The 17,807-nt window shown below is 51.5% G+C and overlaps 6 protein-coding genes across 6 annotated transcripts; 5 read left to right on the forward strand and 1 right to left on the reverse strand.

The window, feature by feature from the left end:
• Positions 1-221: 221 nt before the first annotated feature.
• AAFC00_003146 (uncharacterized protein) lies at positions 222-1,334 on the reverse strand (the record flags this gene model as incomplete). Its single annotated transcript, XM_069342580.1, has 1 exon — positions 222-1,334. One exon carries the CDS (start codon positions 1,332-1,334, stop codon positions 222-224), a length of 1,113 nt encoding a protein of 370 aa, XP_069199084.1.
• Positions 1,335-1,887: 553 nt separating this feature from the next.
• Positions 1,888-3,096, forward strand: AAFC00_003147 (uncharacterized protein; the record flags this gene model as incomplete). The annotated part of the gene is made up of 2 exons (XM_069342581.1): positions 1,888-2,364; positions 2,419-3,096. 2 exons carry the CDS (start codon positions 1,888-1,890, stop codon positions 3,094-3,096), a joined length of 1,155 nt encoding a protein of 384 aa, XP_069199085.1.
• A 525-nt stretch (positions 3,097-3,621) lies between these two features.
• Positions 3,622-6,268, forward strand: AAFC00_003148 (uncharacterized protein; the record flags this gene model as incomplete). The annotated part of the gene is made up of 2 exons (XM_069342582.1): positions 3,622-5,788; positions 5,859-6,268. 2 exons carry the CDS (start codon positions 3,622-3,624, stop codon positions 6,266-6,268), a joined length of 2,577 nt encoding a protein of 858 aa, XP_069199086.1.
• A 4,813-nt stretch (positions 6,269-11,081) lies between these two features.
• On the forward strand, positions 11,082-11,720 carry AAFC00_003149 (uncharacterized protein; the record flags this gene model as incomplete). The annotated part of the gene is made up of 3 exons (XM_069342583.1): positions 11,082-11,425; positions 11,484-11,588; positions 11,645-11,720. 3 exons carry the CDS (start codon positions 11,082-11,084, stop codon positions 11,718-11,720), a joined length of 525 nt encoding a protein of 174 aa, XP_069199087.1.
• A 1,123-nt stretch (positions 11,721-12,843) lies between these two features.
• On the forward strand, positions 12,844-14,022 carry AAFC00_003150 (uncharacterized protein; the record flags this gene model as incomplete). Its single annotated transcript, XM_069342584.1, has 2 exons — positions 12,844-13,235; positions 13,350-14,022. 2 exons carry the CDS (start codon positions 12,844-12,846, stop codon positions 14,020-14,022), a joined length of 1,065 nt encoding a protein of 354 aa, XP_069199088.1.
• A 613-nt stretch (positions 14,023-14,635) lies between these two features.
• AAFC00_003151 (uncharacterized protein) lies at positions 14,636-16,974 on the forward strand (the record flags this gene model as incomplete). Its single annotated transcript, XM_069342585.1, has 5 exons — positions 14,636-14,665; positions 14,735-14,819; positions 14,872-15,098; positions 15,159-16,728; positions 16,790-16,974. 5 exons carry the CDS (start codon positions 14,636-14,638, stop codon positions 16,972-16,974), a joined length of 2,097 nt encoding a protein of 698 aa, XP_069199089.1.
• Between the last annotated feature and the right edge of the window lie 833 nt (positions 16,975-17,807).

Raw genomic sequence — 17,807 nt, forward strand, 5'->3', positions numbered from 1 at the left:
TTTCATGAAATATACAGATAGATATGATACCCCGTCAGATTTACAATCAACCAATTCCCAGGGAGACACAAGTGCCATTTTTGAATATCGGAACATGGTGTTTGTTTGTAGGACGAAGATGGCTCTGAAGCACGAAACCAATCTGGAAGGCAAAGAGTCCGGAACAGGACAAATAAAACCTCCGCCTCATAAAAATACATACTTCATAGTCATCATGATGATCATCGTGGCCTGTACAACCACTGATCCCGCCTGAACCTAGTCTCAAACTCAACCCCACCAAACATGCCAACAGCGCCAATCAAGTCCCTATCGCCCTCGAGCCCAGCCACACTCCCACCATCATCCTGATCCCTTTCCTCATGCAGGTCCCAGCCGCCGACACGCTCGCCCTCGCGCGTGAAGAAAACCTCCACACTCGGCCTCGGGCCCCTCGAGGGCGCAAACGTCATGCCTATTCCCACGACCTCGCCGTCCTTGAACGAAGTGGTAAAGTCCTGGCCGCCGAGGTTATTGTGCACGTATTTGCGGCCGTCGTCGCCGTGCACGCCGAGACTCGCGCGCTCCCATCCGGGCAGACGCCAGTGCGGGTAGGGAGGGGCCAGGAAGCCGATTGCGATTCCGGCGCTTGCTTCGGAGTACGAGGATGAGGATGAGGTCATGCTGGCTACTTTGATCTCGAAGTAGATTGGTTTGGGCTTGCCGGTGAGGTTCACGTTGTCTTCGAGGGCGGAGAAGAGGGGGAGGTCGGTCAGCAGGATCGTGTCTTCGCAGTTGGGCCTGGTTTGTACGCTCCAGGTTCCGGGCGCTGTGCGTCTGCATTTGCCTATGAAGCTTTGAGGTGGTTGGGTCAGGTTGATGTCGTACTTTGCCAGTCTGTCTTTGTCGGACAAGAGTAGGTGGCGGGGGTTGATCAGGGGGTTGCTCCTGCACCATCGTTTTGCGTCGCTATCTGATTTCTCGGTCGCATTTGCTGTTGGGGATTGCTCATATGCCAAAGAAGGGGGTGGAGGGAGTTGGGATGTATCCGGGATAGCCATCCATGGCGCGTACTGTGGAGGCTGTTGCTCAGAAGAAGCATGCAGGGCTGATGGAGGAGGGCCGGGAGGAGGTGCGTAGACTTCATCTTGTTGCGGTGCATGCCTCATCCCAGGAGGTGGGCCCGGCGGAGGCTGGAATTTCTCCTCGCCTTGTGATGCATATGCTCGACCTGGAGGCGGACCTGGAGGCGCGCTGAACTTCTCCTCTCCAGGAAATGGTTGCTGCGTGGGATCCACCGAGCTCGAGGCATTGTTGGATCGACGGAAAGGGTTGAAATTGGACTTGCCAGACATGCTGAAAGATCAAGCTTCGAGCTTTCACTTTCTCGAGCGAGCACACTATGTGTAAAGAAGAAGATTGAACGATGGGTTTTATGATAGACGTTGATGTAGGTATCAGTACAGTGCTGATGCCTGGGGCAAGTACGGAATGATGCGATTGAGAATAGATTGAAAGCCTTGTAGTACCTACCTACTTAGTGAGCAGAAGTTCAGGTCTAGGGATGTGGCAAAGACTTTATACTCGTACGCCAACATGCAAAATCAAGGATCAAGGCAGGTAGCCATACCGTTGCACTGTCAGATGGATCCTACTGCTGCGCCTTTCCCACACATGAGTCAGGGTGGCTCGTGTGGTGGTCGGGGTATGACGCAGAGCTCGGCGAATGGATCAGCGAATGACTCGTAGTGAATTATGACGCTTTGACAATTTGCTGTTGTCAGTGTTTACCCGAAAGATAATTGGAGTATTTAGTGGTATATCTATGTCTACTCTCCGCCATACCGCAAGACATCTGCCCAGGAGCTCATCACATGGCGTGTATGAATCAAGGATGCTGACGGTGATATGGATGCACCCTCAGCGCAGCTTCACCAGGAACTGCGGAATGCCGTGACAGACGCCCTCTCGACTCGGCGACCGCTGCTTCACCATCTCAGCGCCGACACTGCCTGGCTGCTGCAGCTGCCTCGACCACAACAGGCGACCCGTAGAGGCGGGAGACTCTACTTTAACATCCTCATAGACCCATGGCTCTCGGGAACCCAGACGGACGTCACCAGTTGGCTAAGCACGCAATGGCATGCCACGCGGCCTCGAGTACCCAACATCGCAGCAGTCGAGCAGCTGTTGCGCGAAGTAGAGATACTGGGAGCTAGCACACGTCTGAGTAGAGCTAGAAAGAGCAATGTGCAAGAAATGGAAGAGAGTGGCGATCTTGAAACATACATAGATGCTGTTGCCATATCGCATGAGTTTACAGATCACTGCCACCAAAAGACCTTGCTTGAGGTGCATCCTGATGTTCCTGTGTTCGCAGCCGAAGTACGTGTTTATTTCCTGCGCACGAGGTCGAGCCTCACTGATCAATCAAACAAGAAAGCAGTGTCATTAATCGACTCTTGGGATCACTTCCGGCTGGTCCAAAGGATACCAAACTTTCGCGATGACCCAGACTGGCATGCAACGTCCATGTATCCCTTACCAGAGTGGCTCGGTATCTCTCGTCTGATCACCAATGGCGATATGGGCTTGTTCTTCCATTCTGCCATACTCATCGCCTTCAACAGCAACATGGGCATGGTACCTTCGAGATCAGGCAAAGCACGACAAGTGCCCGAGGATGAGTCTGCGGAAGCAGTTATATATACTCCTCATGGCATACACAGCGATAGTGATGACCTCAATTTTGTTGCCACTGCCGACCCACCTATAAAGACCTTGGCTTTGCTGCATGGCTTGGAGTACATAACTCTGGGGGCTGTTCCTCTAAATCTGGGGGCCCACAATGGCCTTCGGGCTCAGCGCATATTGAAGGCACACTACTGGATCGGAACTCACGATGAACACAAGTCTGGCACAGGTATAGTCGGATGGCTGCTTCGCCGAAGGAAGATCAGTCTGAAAGACGCAGTGCGAGAGGAGCTGAATAGGAGGGATGGCAAGCGACAGCTTAGCATTGGCAGACCTGCGAGCCCCACGACAGACGTGCTGGGATCCTTCTCTGGGGTGAATTGGACAGACCTCGGTAACGGAGAGTCATTGGTGCTCGAGTGACGATAATATATCAGACTTTCATATAACATTAGCTTCGCACAAGTTAGATGACTATGTCAACCTCAATATGATATACTTGTAGAACCACCTCGTGATTTCCGATGTGCCAAGGGAGTATGCGAGCAAGGTAGGATACGAAGCATGATTGTCTATATCTACGTTGAACTTGGGTTTCGAATAGAGAATAATACAAAGGCCTATACACAAGGGTAATCCAGCACGTGGAGATGCTATAACGTGACGTCAGTCTGCATGTCGCGGTCCAAGCGCGATCTCCTGCTCGTTCGGCTGGGCTTTCCCGTAGTGTCCGCGATGCCAGGTAGAGTGATTGATACATGGAAGTTGCCTGATGAAGTACCAGCTGGCATCAACAAGTCCACGTTATACCGAGGAAACACTGCAAAAGGTTGACGCATCATCGCGTGCTCATCTTCGTCGAGTCTGGCGATTTGAAAGAGGAGTGCATCATGCGGTTCGTTCGCCGCGTCCAAATACCCGGTCTATAAAAAGCAGATATAACGAACAATGATACAACCATGTCGGCGGACTACCCCGCTGCTTCTGCTCTTCCTGTTCTTTGCTCTATTGCAAGTCAGTCCTGCGCGAGGAGACGGCGCGGACCAGCAGGTGTTATCTCAGGGTGAAAGAGCATCGGATGCAGCCCAAGGTTCGCATTGGGAGGATGGATATGCAGAATATCGAGCAGGCGAGGAAGGAGCAGGCAAGAGTCAGGCAGCCGTTCAGGAAGCCACTGCCATCTTGCGCAAAATCAAACCTCCAACGAGTCGACTATCGCGTTTGAGTAAACCCACAGGGATCATAGGCTCGAGCATACACTATGCAAAAGAGTTGTTTGTTCTGCTATTCATGAACGGGCCTCCGCAACCTGACCTGCTCACCACCAGCTCGCAGCCCCAGAAGCTGAGCCCTGCACTGTCAAATGCTGTCCACCTGTTAACAGATGCCGCTGATTCTTACCATGACCCGGATGCCATATGGCTCTTGGCGGAGATGAATTTCTATGGCAACTATACCCATCCGCGCGATTACAAGCACGCTTTCAAACGCTATTCGCAATTGGCCTCCCTCGCTGGCAATAGCTCCGCACAGTACATGCTCGGTTTCATGTACGCTACAGGTATAGGAAACGCTGTCGAGCAGAACCAGGCCAAGGCTTTGTTATACCACTCGTTCGCAGCCGAGGGAGGGGACATCAGATCACAAATGACTCTTGCATATCGCCACCACACAGGGATAGGCACGCCCAGGAACTGCGACGAAGCCGTGCACTGGTACAGACAAGTCGCCGATAAGGCAGTCGCTTTTTACAAATCTGGCCCGCCTGGAGGACATTCTTTACTCAAAAATTCATATCGTTTAGCGGACGAGGAGGGCGGAGTCTATGGCGAAGGTGCAAGTGTCAGCAGCTCCGGTCCACACGCGAAGCAGGGCGGTCCCACTTCCGATGCATATGCCGACTTGGAGGATGTGCTCGAATACCTGGACTTCCAATCGCGGAAAGGAGACCACAGAGCGACGTTCAACCTGGCCCGACTGTACTATGAAGGATCCAGGGGACTGAAACGAGACCTACCAGCTGCCAAGGAGCACTTCATGAAAGTTGCTCGCCTCTACTGGACCAAAGACGGTCGAATAATGAAGGACGTTCCCCAAGTTGTCGAGAAGCTAGCTCCCAAAGCTGCAGGGTACGTCGGTAGGATGTTCCTCCGCGGCGAGGGCATGGAACAGAGCTACTCAAAGGCCAAAATTTGGTTCCAGCGAGGCATTGCGAGCAGCGGAGAGCCGCTGTGTCAGTACTCGATGGGTTTGATGTATCTATACGGGCTCGGTGTGCCCAAGGATGTCACGAAAGCAGCAGAGTATTTTGCTCCGGCAGCAGACTCTCACCTGGCTGTCGCCCAGACCGAGCTCGGCATTCTGTTTATGGATCAGGGCGATTTGGCCACTGCGAAGAACTATTTTGAACTCTCTGCACGAAATAGCCATATCGAAGCATTTTACTATCTCGCTGAGATCAGCAACCAGGGTTTGCTGAAAGAGCGGTCATGTGGCGTTGCTGCCGTATACTACAAGATCGCTGCAGAAAAGGCCGAGATCATCCACTCGCCGTTCGTCGAAGCCAATGATGCCTACGACGATGGCGACCTGGAGACTGCTCTCGTCGCGTATATGATGGCTGCTGAGCAAGGATACGAGAATGCACAGGCGAATGTGGCCTATCTGCTAGACAATACTCGGCCCGCCTTCTCCCTGGCGTCTTTCTTACCAGTGTTGCAAGGGAAAGCTACCGCCTTCACCGACGCCGCGCTGGCTCTGATCTTCTGGACCCGTTCTGCCAAACAGCAGAACATCGACTCACTTGTCAAGATGGGCGACTACTACCTCAACGGCATGGGCGCATCGCTGTCGGCGGAGAATGCAGCGGCATGCTATCAAGCAGCAGCCGACACATTGCAAAGTGCGCAAGCCATGTGGAATCTTGGCTGGATGCATGAAAATGGCGTCGGTATGGAGCAGGACTTCCACCTCGCCAAACGTTTCTATGACCAAGCACTCGAGACGAACGCGGAGGCGTATCTACCCGTTAAGCTGAGCCTCGCAAGACTGCACTTGCGCAGCTGGTGGAACGGGGTCTCTGGCGGTAAAGTGAACTCTATCAGAGAGGAACCAAGTAAGTAAACACCAGCCTTTGCTCCAGATTCTGGAAGGAAATTGGCACCCACTAACCACAATTTGTGCAGCACTTAAACGCAAGCGCACCCTAACCCAATGGCTCAACGACTTTGTCGAAGCAGACTATAACATGCACCCAGACCAATATGGCGAGTCAGATGACTGGGGCAACGGCAACGACCACGACGAGGACTCCGGTCACATGCCAGGCGTGGCTGACGACTTCTTCGATGAGGAAATCGACGATGGTCTCATCGAGATGCTGGTCATCATAGGATTGGCAGGCGCACTCGCGTTCTTGCTATATTATCGTCAACAGAGAGCATTAGCAGAACGTAGAAGGCGCGAACAAGAAGGCGTCGCTCAGCAGCAACAGCAAGGGCAAGAGGATCAAGATGGCAGAGCGGGAGGAGGCTTCTTCCCTCCACCCGGTGATCCGAATTTCGCCAATTGGATCGCTGGGGGTATAGGTCATTGATCTTCATTTCAATTTCACAAGCTTTCACATGACGCGAGACCAAGAGACCGCTCCCAAGGAAGCACGTGCCTTTTTTCCCTTCTCTCCTTCTCCTTCCTTTCTCTTTCTATACCGTACACGATAAGGTACCGTACTGTAGTGTCATCTTGTCGGACCCATCATACTATACTAGCGAGGCGGGTGACTAAGGTAACCGTGTGAGCCACACCTTCTCACCACCTCCCTTAGCCCTTCGCGATCTCAAGAGGTACACTCAATCAGACTTTGCCTTCATGGCTCTGCAGCAGAGAAAAAACGTGGGCATCGCAGCTGACCAGCCGGCGCTTTCCCATCATCGTGATTGCATACCTACCTACCTAAGTCGTTAGTGGCAAGGCGCGAGAGAGAGCTACGAGAAGACTTTAGCCTATATTGACCGCCTCCGTTGATTAAGCCAGCAGCACGAAGAAGAAACAGAAGCAGAAGAGATGCAGGAGACCGGTAGAACTGCGATTAATTTCGTGATCGTCTGTACAAAGTGTCTGCATGTATGCATGTAGGTAGACCTTATCGTAGCTACCTAGGTACCTGATCTCCCATTGACCGGGAGGGTGTCTCAGGGTACGGAGGAGACGACTTGCTTTACGGATCCTGTACATTATTTTTCTGTGCAGTGAGGTAGTAGTGGTACAGATACGAGTAACAGTCTGGTATCTACCGTGTGACGTGTGCCGTTCTTCACCACTGTACCAGCAGTCACAGTAGCAACATTTTTACCTTCGGCTTGTCGTACATTATTACCTGCAAATCAAGCATTTCGCTTATATAGACTTTTATTTCTCTTACCCTCCGCGTGGAGGCTACATGCAGGGCAAAGGTTTAAATGGACTGAAACTTCTGCTGTCAGACTCGCGCTTGTGAATTGTAAATATACGGTTTGTAGACATCATCGCAGGTCAGCATTGTCACATGTGAGCATGATATACTGTACTCTTGTGCGCATATGTTATCTTCTGCGCGGAAATGCAATGGTATCTCAGGACACTGAAGATCACGGAAGTCGAGGGGCGCAGTGACGTTCCACGTCGCCTACATTTACCAGTGTGTAGCAGCTAATTACTGTACCATACCGTTATCTTTGTTTTCTTGTTGTTTGGTTCCACTGTGCAGTGATGAGATGTAATCTTAGGATGCTCCGCTGCTGCTCCTGCACCCCGCCCCACCCCCGCTGTCCATCGTGATTTTGCTTCATGAGATCAGGGACAAGTCTGTTATGCGTGTCAGGATAAAGAGATCCAACCGTCGGCTTTAGCCGGCAATTGGGTTTCTTGTCGTATCACATGCATCTACTGTATGAAATGGATGATCTTGCGGGGGTGGAGCTCCGTCAAGAGGCCAAGGAGTGCGAGAACGAGGAAAGTGAAGGAAGCGGCAAGAAGAGGTCTGATAAGGCGATGGGATAGGGAGAGGGCGAAAATATCGTGTCTTCTCTCTCGTGCGGATTGTTCCTGATCGCGCAGACGCAGTGAGGGCGTCAAGTAAAAGAGATTGCGAGATAAGAGCACATTCAGGCTTGTGACGCTTTCTCTCCCTCAGGAACACGCAAGCAAAACGCAAAGTGAATCCTCATCGTCAAGTATCTCCCTCACTCCATTGTTGAATTTGCAGATCTCAACGGGGGCGCGGGAAGTCGTGGAGAAATGGATGAGGAGAGCGTGGTTGGTGAAGCGCCATATGGGGAAGATGATGAGCAAGTGGAGTGATGGAGAAGTAAAAGATAAAGACACGGGCTGATGGTTATGGGAATGCTCAATGTCGATGAACGCACATCTCTCTTTCTGCGTCTAGATAGGACCTGAGGCGTGTTACGGTCTGTTTTACCCCGGGTCTTTCTGCCCATAGTCCCCACCTACCCTTTCCGAGTGGACCTTCCACCGAAGACTCACTGAAAAAGACTTCGAAGCGGATCACCACATCCCGAGGCAAATTCTGTCATAGGCTCTCAGCACCTTTTGGCGTGCCCAGAGATGATGATCTTTCCCTCGGGGACAAGTAAGGCACAACGTTCATGACGCTTTCCTCGGTCGGCGACGGCTACTTGGAAACTTCCGTCCTTGTACCAAGAAAAGGATACATACCTTAGGCACGTGAGACTCCTTAGACGGAACGCTTTGGTCGATTCATGGTAGCTTGAACGCTTTGCTGACGACGAGAGTGAGGCTCAGGTAAGTGAATGCGATGCCTGTAGGGGCCGTTTACTAAGCATGCGCTGAATTTGCTTGAAGGCATGATGCTTTGTTCCGAATTACCCTCACTCGTGGTCGCGCTTCCCTCGGTGATCTGTCAAGGTTCCTCGTCATCATTGTTTAATAATAATACTACTCAGGGCCGTCCAATCGTGGCTGATGTGATATTGGGGGGAAAAGGCAACTATGCAACAACTAGAAGATGAGATAGGGATGGAAGATCATATGTGCCCATGTCGCGATTACAGTGGGCATTATACTGCAGAGTAAGATTGATGCCCGTTGCTCGCGTAGAAACGCGTCCTGCTGCTTCTGGCATTTTTTCATCGAATCGAAATTGGATCGTCACCCCTCACATTATCGACTTCATCTCCCCAAAGCACAATAATAGTATGAGTCGCAAAGACGATGTACGGGAACGAGTGGAAGACAGGCGGATGTGCACCAATCGTCGGAGAATCATATGGCAATATCGGCATGTTGACACGAAAAGGCGCGAGATTGTCTCGCTTCTCCACGACTTCTGTGTAAGGCGTTACCAAACTTACAGTGCACTTGATTTGCCGCGTGCTGACGATAAGCGGCGGAGGCGTGGCGGCGGCGGTGGCGGAGAGACAAGCTGAGCAGGTTCACGACGGATTCTAAATCTCCGGGTTTAATCGAAAGTCTTTACGCTTGCGCAGAGCGAGTGAGCGGGTGCACACAAAACACAGGCTGGCGTCAGAGAAAATCGCCAGGTAACATGGAAGTTTTACACAGTGTGCATGCTATAACGCGCCCCGCCTGCACAGTTGCCATGTGACGATCCTGTCACTCGTTCGTATAGCAGACACTAGGCAGGCCTATCAATGTAAAAGTTGCCGTGGAAAACACCAGAAGTCAGGATTTACCTCAACGGCCAGCCGCATGTGCGAAGTAAAAGACGTTTTGGCCATAGGCATTTTAGTTGCAATTGTCATCCAGTCACTACTATGTAGATCGACAGCGTTGATGCAACATTGAGAGGCTCTAAAGGACTCACCCCTACGTGAACAGGGTGTGCAGGTGTGAGCGTCAAGTGACTCGAATCATGTCTCACAATGGTACAGATGTGTCAAGAAGTTTGGCTGGTACCGCCAAACGTGGTGACGATCGTCATAACTTAATGATCCACCAAACATGGTCAACCTGACGTGTGAGTTGCTTGGCACAGTTGTGTTGTCAAGTGGTGAATTTCGACCCACCGACAAGACTCAAGGGACCCGTGAACGTAGGTTCGGGTAGGTGCCGGACTAGATAAAGTGCGACCTTACTCGCGCACCGTGCATTTCGAGCAAGACGATACATACCTATCTGGTATGACTGATGTGGCATCACAGCAGGTTTGACAAGCGGTAGGCGATGCTTGCTACATTATGGTGCGGTGGATCAGCGGACTCGCATAGCAGGACCTGAACCAGAAGATTGCAAAGCTACCTAGGCACAAGAGCGGTCAAGCAAAATAAGGCTGACCGCGCCTTCCTCGTAGGACTTTGGATCACCTGTGGCGATTTTGGAGAAAGAAAAATGTCGAAGCGTCTTTCCCAAGCAACATCGACATGGGGTATGGCAACCAGAAGTAGTGTGTCGTCGTATGTGTGTACATAATTGACCGGGAGCTCGGCGCACATGTTTTTCTCTCGAGGGTCTGTATGCAAATTGCGGCCGTCGCTCGGTCATGTCACTCAGCTAGTCCTTGTGGCCGGGCGCTAGGCATATGGTAGACGATTCATATTGTGGATGCTTCACCAACTGACCCTTGTCGAAGGAGTGCAAAAGACCCCCTTCTATAGTCGCCAAAAGGGATAAGATCTGCTTCAAGGATCATTGGAATCGGATGGTGGACCTGCCGAGTACAGCAAAAACCTGGGAGTGACCGACGATTGGTGAAGATCTTTGCCGCGTTCTTGTAGAGCGATCTTCAATTGCAAATTTGTGGGTCAAGGGGGAGAGCATAGAATGTCAGTCCTTGTTGTCGTATCAGATATAGATGCACGAGAAAAAAGGCAAGGAAGCGTAGCGAGGGCATTCGCAGATGCTGTACAATGCGCTGTGGGGATCAGAGTAGTCTTGTTAATGAGACCCATGTAATGGTAGCCGGCGCATCATCCAATTACTGGTAGATTGTCATGAGTGGCTGAGAGAAGGGCAGAGGGGAACTGCGGGTATCTGCGTTACTTCGGATGCAGGCCCTGGCCATGCGCTAAAGGCGAATAGCGTCATAGTCATTCAATGAGGTGCGCCCTAGCTTAAAATGTGCGAGGGCAACGTCGAACCTTTAGAGAAGCAGTCCCGCCGGGTAAAGACTCCACTGATGCCGGAGCAAGAGTGAGAGAGTCCCTCTGTATGCTCTTCTTTCGTGAACGCTGGCCTCTGCCACCCTTACCTTACTCTAAACGCCGCCGTCCCTCCTCTCTCGTTCCCCCCCTCCCCTCTTTGGACTCCAGATCTTCCTTTTATCTACATATAACGGAAGACATGGTGTTACAGGCGCTGGTGCACCGCTCGTAACAGCACATTGAATGATTTGAGAAGAGAGATTCGGCCCACGAATTCCTTCCCTCCATATCATGACATTTGACTCGACAAATTCTGATTCCACTTCGATACCTACACCTTCCCTCAGTGACGCCATCTCACCGGTGTCTCGCTTATCCGGAGCAGAGAAAGAGACTCCACCTTTATCTACCAATTCATCAGAAGATAGTCTTCCACCACAAGCTCGTCTTCCCAGACCGAGATTACCGAGTCGCAAAAGCAGCGGCACCATGATCATCCCCCGAGACAGTCCCAAAGTGGAGCTCCGACCCGAGGATGAGGAATATGATGAGGACGATGTCCGAAACCTGAGTCCTAGACGGACCAGTGAGGTCACCGAAAAGCTAGGAGAGGATGCCAGAAGACATCTCATCGAGTATGTTTTTCTTTTTGATGATATAACAATCGAGCGTGCTGACGATCGACCTTTCTAGACAAGCAAAACAATTACAAGCCAGCTTGATGGCCATCGTCGACCGGGTAGAAACGGTCAAGGTCGAACATGAGAAGCTCGAAGGCGGTAACAAATTTCTCCAATCGTAAGTTTCTCACACATGACATAAGTCCAAAGGGCCAAGACTTACAACCACTCCAGATACATTGGTGAATTAATACAGACGAGCAAGATCACCTCGGCCCACAAGAAGGGCAAGTCACGAGGTACCAAATAATGACTTCGGATTACTATTGTTTTGGGATGGCATATCGCAAGGCGTCAACGGCATGGATGCATTTTCGACTACGCGGGCATTTCTTTTTCTGTTCCAGCGTCAGGGTTTCATGCGGCGTTCAGGTTCACCAGGGATCCAGGCGTATGTCCACGGAAGGACATACACGGATTCACTCAAGGTCAGCCTTTTGATTTGAAATGCCCACACCACAAGGCTCTTTCTTTCTGGTTCACAATATACATAACTTCGATACCGGCTCAGTTTCGTCCGACAGCAAGCGTTGGATAAGAGCATTATATGCAGCGTGTGGCAAGATACCCTGCAGCATCATTTCTTCACAGAGAGCGCAAGGTAGTAGCATGGAACTCTTTTTTATATTCCATTTCTACTGTAACAACATTAACTATTAGATTTTGGAGGCGCTGTATTAGATAACAGACCAAACAGCGCGAGCGTTTTTCGAGCCAAAACAAAAAACAAGATAATAAAACCAAACCCTCGATCCAATCCTTCCAGCGCCGTGTCATAGTAGCTGCTCTCCGATGTTGTGTACGTTGTTTGTGTGCAAGACCAAACCCCACCCATCCACCCTAGTCCCACAGTTGCTAGCTGAGTAGAAACACGTATGTGATTGTCGTCACGCTATTTGCAAATCAAGGGGCCCAATTAATAGGAGTAGACTCTCAGTGCTGCAGCCCAAACAAAGCAGGATTTGTCTAGGTGCGATGCCTTCAGGTCCGACAGTTGAGCAGTTGATGGAACGGTTGCCAAGACCGGCGATAGGGAGACTTTAGGATAGGAGAAAAGCTGCGGTGGGGAGGGAGAGGGGAGAGTACCTATACAGTACTGTACACTGAAGAAAGGAAGCTGGTAAACGTTTTATTCAACTCCCACCCGTCGCATGTGAATCACTTTACCATTAGCTGAGACCACCCCCTCTTCTCTTCTCGCTCTCCATATTGTTACTCATGCGACACTCTTTACAACAAACCCGAGTACGCCAGCAGCAGAAATCTTGACAACACAAGCCATATCCAGTCGCGGACCCTGGATTGACCTAACTCTGGTAGAGGATAACTCGGGCCGACCGGACCACCGCGCGCGATCGCCCGCCGACCGCATCATGCTCGCCACCTCAGGCATACTACGAAGCTTCGGCCTCGCAGTCGGCGCCATCCTCATTCTTTTCGGCCTGTTGTGCCTATCCATATCCATTCCGACAGCGCCACATTCACAAATAGATGCATTCGAGAAGGTGCCGCACGAGGAACTTTACAATGGCACGGAAAAGGGATTCGCTCGGATCAAGAAGGTTTCGGCCTTGATTGGCGAGCGTAATCATCTATACGAAAGGGCGTTGAAGACACACGAGCGCCATAATGAGATACACGGGTACGAGATGCAGGTGCTGAGAGAGAGGATCACGAGCAGCTATTGGGCCAAGCCTTCGTGGCTGTTGGCCATGCTTGTCGAGGAGCTTGCTAGGCCCGAACTCGAGCGTAATGAATGGCTCGTGTGAGTATCTATTTTTCTTTCCTTGGTTGGTTCGGCAACACAAAGAGCGGGAAGGATCAAAATATGATATCATTGTATAGCGGAATATGGTGACTGACTTTGATGCGAAACCAGGTGGTGTGATCCTGACACGATCATCTTGAACCCGCTGATACCTCTGGAGACATTCTTGCCACCGAAGAACATGACTGACGTACACATGATTGCGACACACGATCCGGATGGCCTCAATACTGGAGTTTTGTTCTTCCGAGTATGCGAGTGGACTTTCAAGTTCTTGATTGATGTTCTGGCAGTGCCGTTGAGAGACGGCACGATACAGACCGCATTGTCAAAGGACGCTCCGGCAATTGAAAAGGTGTTGGACTACCCCAACTTTCGTGGCAGAACAATCTACGAACCCAGAGGCTGGTTCAACGCATTCCACGCACATGGCTATTTTGAGGCGAGTCAGGGAAGCATGCTGGTTCATTTTACTGATGTCAATGGCGACAAATGGAATGCAATGGATCAGTACCTCAAGAACGTGACTGCGGAAGTAAATCCCTGGAAGAAGAGACTGAATGAGACCGCGTACGAGATCATGCTGCATGACTTTTGGAATCGTGTCACGCAGGCAAAGGATCTACTGACGGAGTTCAGGGAGAAGGAGAGGGACAACGAAGTGCGAGAGGCTGCGGACAAGCTTCGACATGCGCTCGATCACAGGACGGACGACTTTGACAAAATGATTGCAGCGCTGATAGGCTTGAGGAAGTCAGTCAAGAAGCCAAGACAGTCTGAGTAGACGACACCAAGTCACCACCAGAAGAGGGGAGTCTTGTCATGGTCAAAAACCCTGTGACGAATATATCAATGTGTTTTTCTCGGTTCAATGTATAATCTTTCCATTCCAATGAACACTGGCTTTAATGTTCTCTACGAGCGCTGTCATCGAACAGGACATTGATGTGTAAGGTACCTATCGTTCTCTTGCAAGATGCAGAATGATGACGGAAGATGCCGCGGCAAGAGTCAATCTGGTCCAAGGGCTGAGGAGGGTTTCAGAAGGTCGCGACAGCTGTCCGGGGTCGATTAAAGTGATTAAAAAAGCCATGTGAAGCGTACGGAGTAGAAGCCACGTTAAAGAATGGAAGTGTGAAGTTGCTAGCAGTACGGTAGTTGTTGCAACGTAACAAAGCACCACTTATTTGACTTGAACAAGCACCTGCCTTGCGCAACACGTTCATTCCTCTCGACGCCCTTTCCTTGTTCTTTGTCCTGTCTCCAAAGCAATTGGTGTTTCTATTCCCCTCGCCACAAGCTCGCATCTTCTGGATTGCCGAGTCTCGTCCTTGTCACAGGCGCCGCAGAGCGCAGTACCTTGATTGGTGAATCAGTATAGACCAAACGCCGACAACATGTCGACAGAGTACAATTACGATGACCAGGTAAGCAGGACAGCAATGCACAGCAGTCTCCTCCTGGTGACCAAAAAGCACATCACTGACTTTCATCAGGGTCAATTCTTCCCCTTCTTCTTCGTCACTGTAGCCGGTCTAGTGACGCTCCCCGTAACATATTCTCTCCTTAGACCCAGCAAAGGTGCGCAACTTGCAATCTCTCCCCGAGTCGCGCCCATACTCACAGCCATTAGATTTGGAAAACACTGCGCCGCGGATACAGTCCTCGTACGAGCCCGAACATGCAGATCTTATTGAAGGACAGAGACGGAGGCAGAAGAGACGTGAACGCAAGCTCAAGCGCATGATTGTGGCCGCCGCGGGCTGGACCTTTATGGCCCTGATGATCTACCTCATGAGCGTCACCGCGAGGAGTGAGACGAAGATCTGGGATCCCTATGAGATCCTGGGCATTCCCATGGTATGTGGTCAATTCGACTCATAGGGGGTGGGGTGGGAAAGCGCTGACAACAAGTTCCAGTCGGCAACAGAGAAGCAGATTCAGTCCAGGTACCGAAGACTCTCGATTACGATGCATCCCGACAAGGCTCAGCCCGACGCATCCAAGAACGAGACGGCAGAAGACATCAACGGACGATGGGTCGAGGTCATCAAGGCCTACAAGGCTCTGACCGACGAGGACATCCGCAATAACTTCATCATGTACGGCAACCCCGATGGCAAGCAGTCTACCAGCTTTGGCATCGCTCTACCACAATTCCTCGTCACCGAAGGCAACGGCAAATACATCTTGCTTATCTATGGAGCGCTGCTGGGTGTACTCTTGCCCTACTTTGTCGGCAGATGGTGGTATGGCTCGCAAAAGATGACCAAAGAGAAGATCCTCGTCACGAGCGCCGGCAATCTCTTCAAGGAATACAGCGAGCGTCTCGACAAGAACGGAATCATCTATGCCCTCAGCAGTGGAGCTGAGTATGCAGACATCCTCAAGGGGCACAAGGCCGACACTGGCTCAGGTCAACTGGAGAAGCGCGTCCTTGCCGAGAACGAGGCTTCGCTGCTTTCCTCTGTGCTCGCGGAGAAGGACCGCAAGAAGTTACAGGAGCTGGACGATGGTGTGCGCAGGAAGACTCTCGCCCTATTGTGGGCTTATCTGGGTCGCGTGGAACTCGACGATGCCACTCTGAATGAAGAGAAATACGAATTGGCCCCGACCGCCCATCGACTGAACGACGCCTTTATCCCTATGGCTCTCGCTTTTGGCTTCACCATGCCCGTCCTCCACGCCTACACGACATCGCAGAGCCTGATCCAGGCCATGCCTCCCGATTCGCCGCCTCTACTGCAACTACCTCACTTCTCCCTCGACGCTATCAAGAAGATCGAAGAGGCGGCAAAGACCGAGTACCATCGCCATCTCACCGTTCAGGGCTTCATGGATCTTCCCGAGCAATCTAGACGCGACATGGTCAAGTCTGCAGGCATTTCCCCGCAACAGTACGAAAGCGCTGTAACGGTGGCGAGACAGCTGCCGCGTCTGGTTGTCGAACGTACCTTCTTCAAGGTGCATGGCGAAAAGTACATTATCCCTAGCTCCCTTGTCCAATTCGTGGTCAAGGCTCGATTCATACCTCCCGGCGCCCAGGATGTCCCCGCCGTCAAGCCGTCAGATCTCGAGGATATCGACGTGGAAGAGTTCGACAGCAACGGTCGCCGCATCTCTCAAAGCGAGGTCAAGCAGCATCAGCCTCCTCTCGCCCACGCCCCTTACTTTCCCCGCGACCACTCTCCCCGATGGCATTTGTTCCTCGGCGACACCCGACAGAACAAGATCGCTGTACCGCCATTTACTTTTACTACATTTGACAAGCCCATCCTCGACGAGGCGGGCAAGCCGACGTACAATGTGCAGACGCTCAAGATGCAGTTCCAGGCTCCACCTCAACCCGGACAATACAAGTTCCAGATGCAGTTGTTATGTGACAGTTATGTTGGATTCGACGAGAAGGTGGATGTCTTGCTCACACTAGACGACCCCAGCAAGGCCGAGGAGGTGGCCGAGGATGACGACATCAGCGAGCCCGAAGAAGGTATGCACATGTCTTTCTATTTCCTGCTTCCTTTTCCCATTGGCTAATGTTTCCATTACAGACACGATCGCAGGCCAAATGGCAGCATTACGAGGCGCACCGACGGCGGCAGATGCCAAGCCCAAGACCGAGAGAAGGAAACGAGTGGCGGCGGCGGACGAGGAGAGCGACAGCGAGAGCGGCACAGATGAAGACGAGGAGACGGAGAGCGAGACGGACACCGACACGGACACGGACGAGGAATGAGTATCTCAGTAGAAGTTCCCCGCGCACGGAGGGTAGTAAGACTTGTTTGAGCCGCTTCCGTTGTTTGAATCGCGCGAGTCTTGCATACCAAATGCATATCTAAGGCGTTCTTTTTTCTCGTCTAGGCCAAATTCAGACAGCGCTTGATGCTCTGCCGGGACTTGCACGTCGTCTCGTCGCTCATAACGTGCGCCGAGTTCCTGACGCTCTCGTGGATATGGCTTTTGTTGTTGCTGGTTTCTTCGCTTTGGCGATCTGCGCCGACATGACAGATACGAAATCCACGTTTCCTGGTCTGTCACATTGGTGTAGTGTATGGTGTAGTCTATAGGCACTGGAGGGAGGACGTTGCAATCACAACAATATCAATGTCGTGTTTAGAAAAGAGCGAGAGAGTTCCTGTAATCGGCTAGCGATAAGCAATCCTTATCTCTCCCGTTCCGAGGGACCGAGCCCAAGAAGATTCACGAGGATCCGGAGATGACGGGGAAATTGTTGCTAGGTATCCAGCAATGACCATGATTGCATTCGCCCTGGATTAAACCTTCGATCGTTGTACATATACAAAGGCTGTCGGAGTACATTCGACACTGACTTGAAGCTGCATTGGAACACGACAATTCTGATCTCTCTCCTTGCCCGTTATCCTCAGATTGATGTCTGAAGGGCTATCTCAGCTACGACGAGCGAAGCAGCCAGGGTGCCCCTGCAGTCAACGGCGGCCTTGGCACTTTGATGCGGTATACAACAATACCTTGACAGTTCCGCCAGCTCTCCCTATCTTGCATTCCTGTCTGTCGGGAAATTACTGCTGCCGAGTGACGCGATATCAG

The sequence above is a fragment of the Neodothiora populina genome (genome assembly GCF_041146345.1).
Source record: "Neodothiora populina strain CPC 39397 chromosome Unknown canker_contig_15, whole genome shotgun sequence".
NCBI classification, from domain to species: Eukaryota; Fungi; Ascomycota; class Dothideomycetes; order Dothideales; family Dothioraceae; genus Neodothiora; species Neodothiora populina.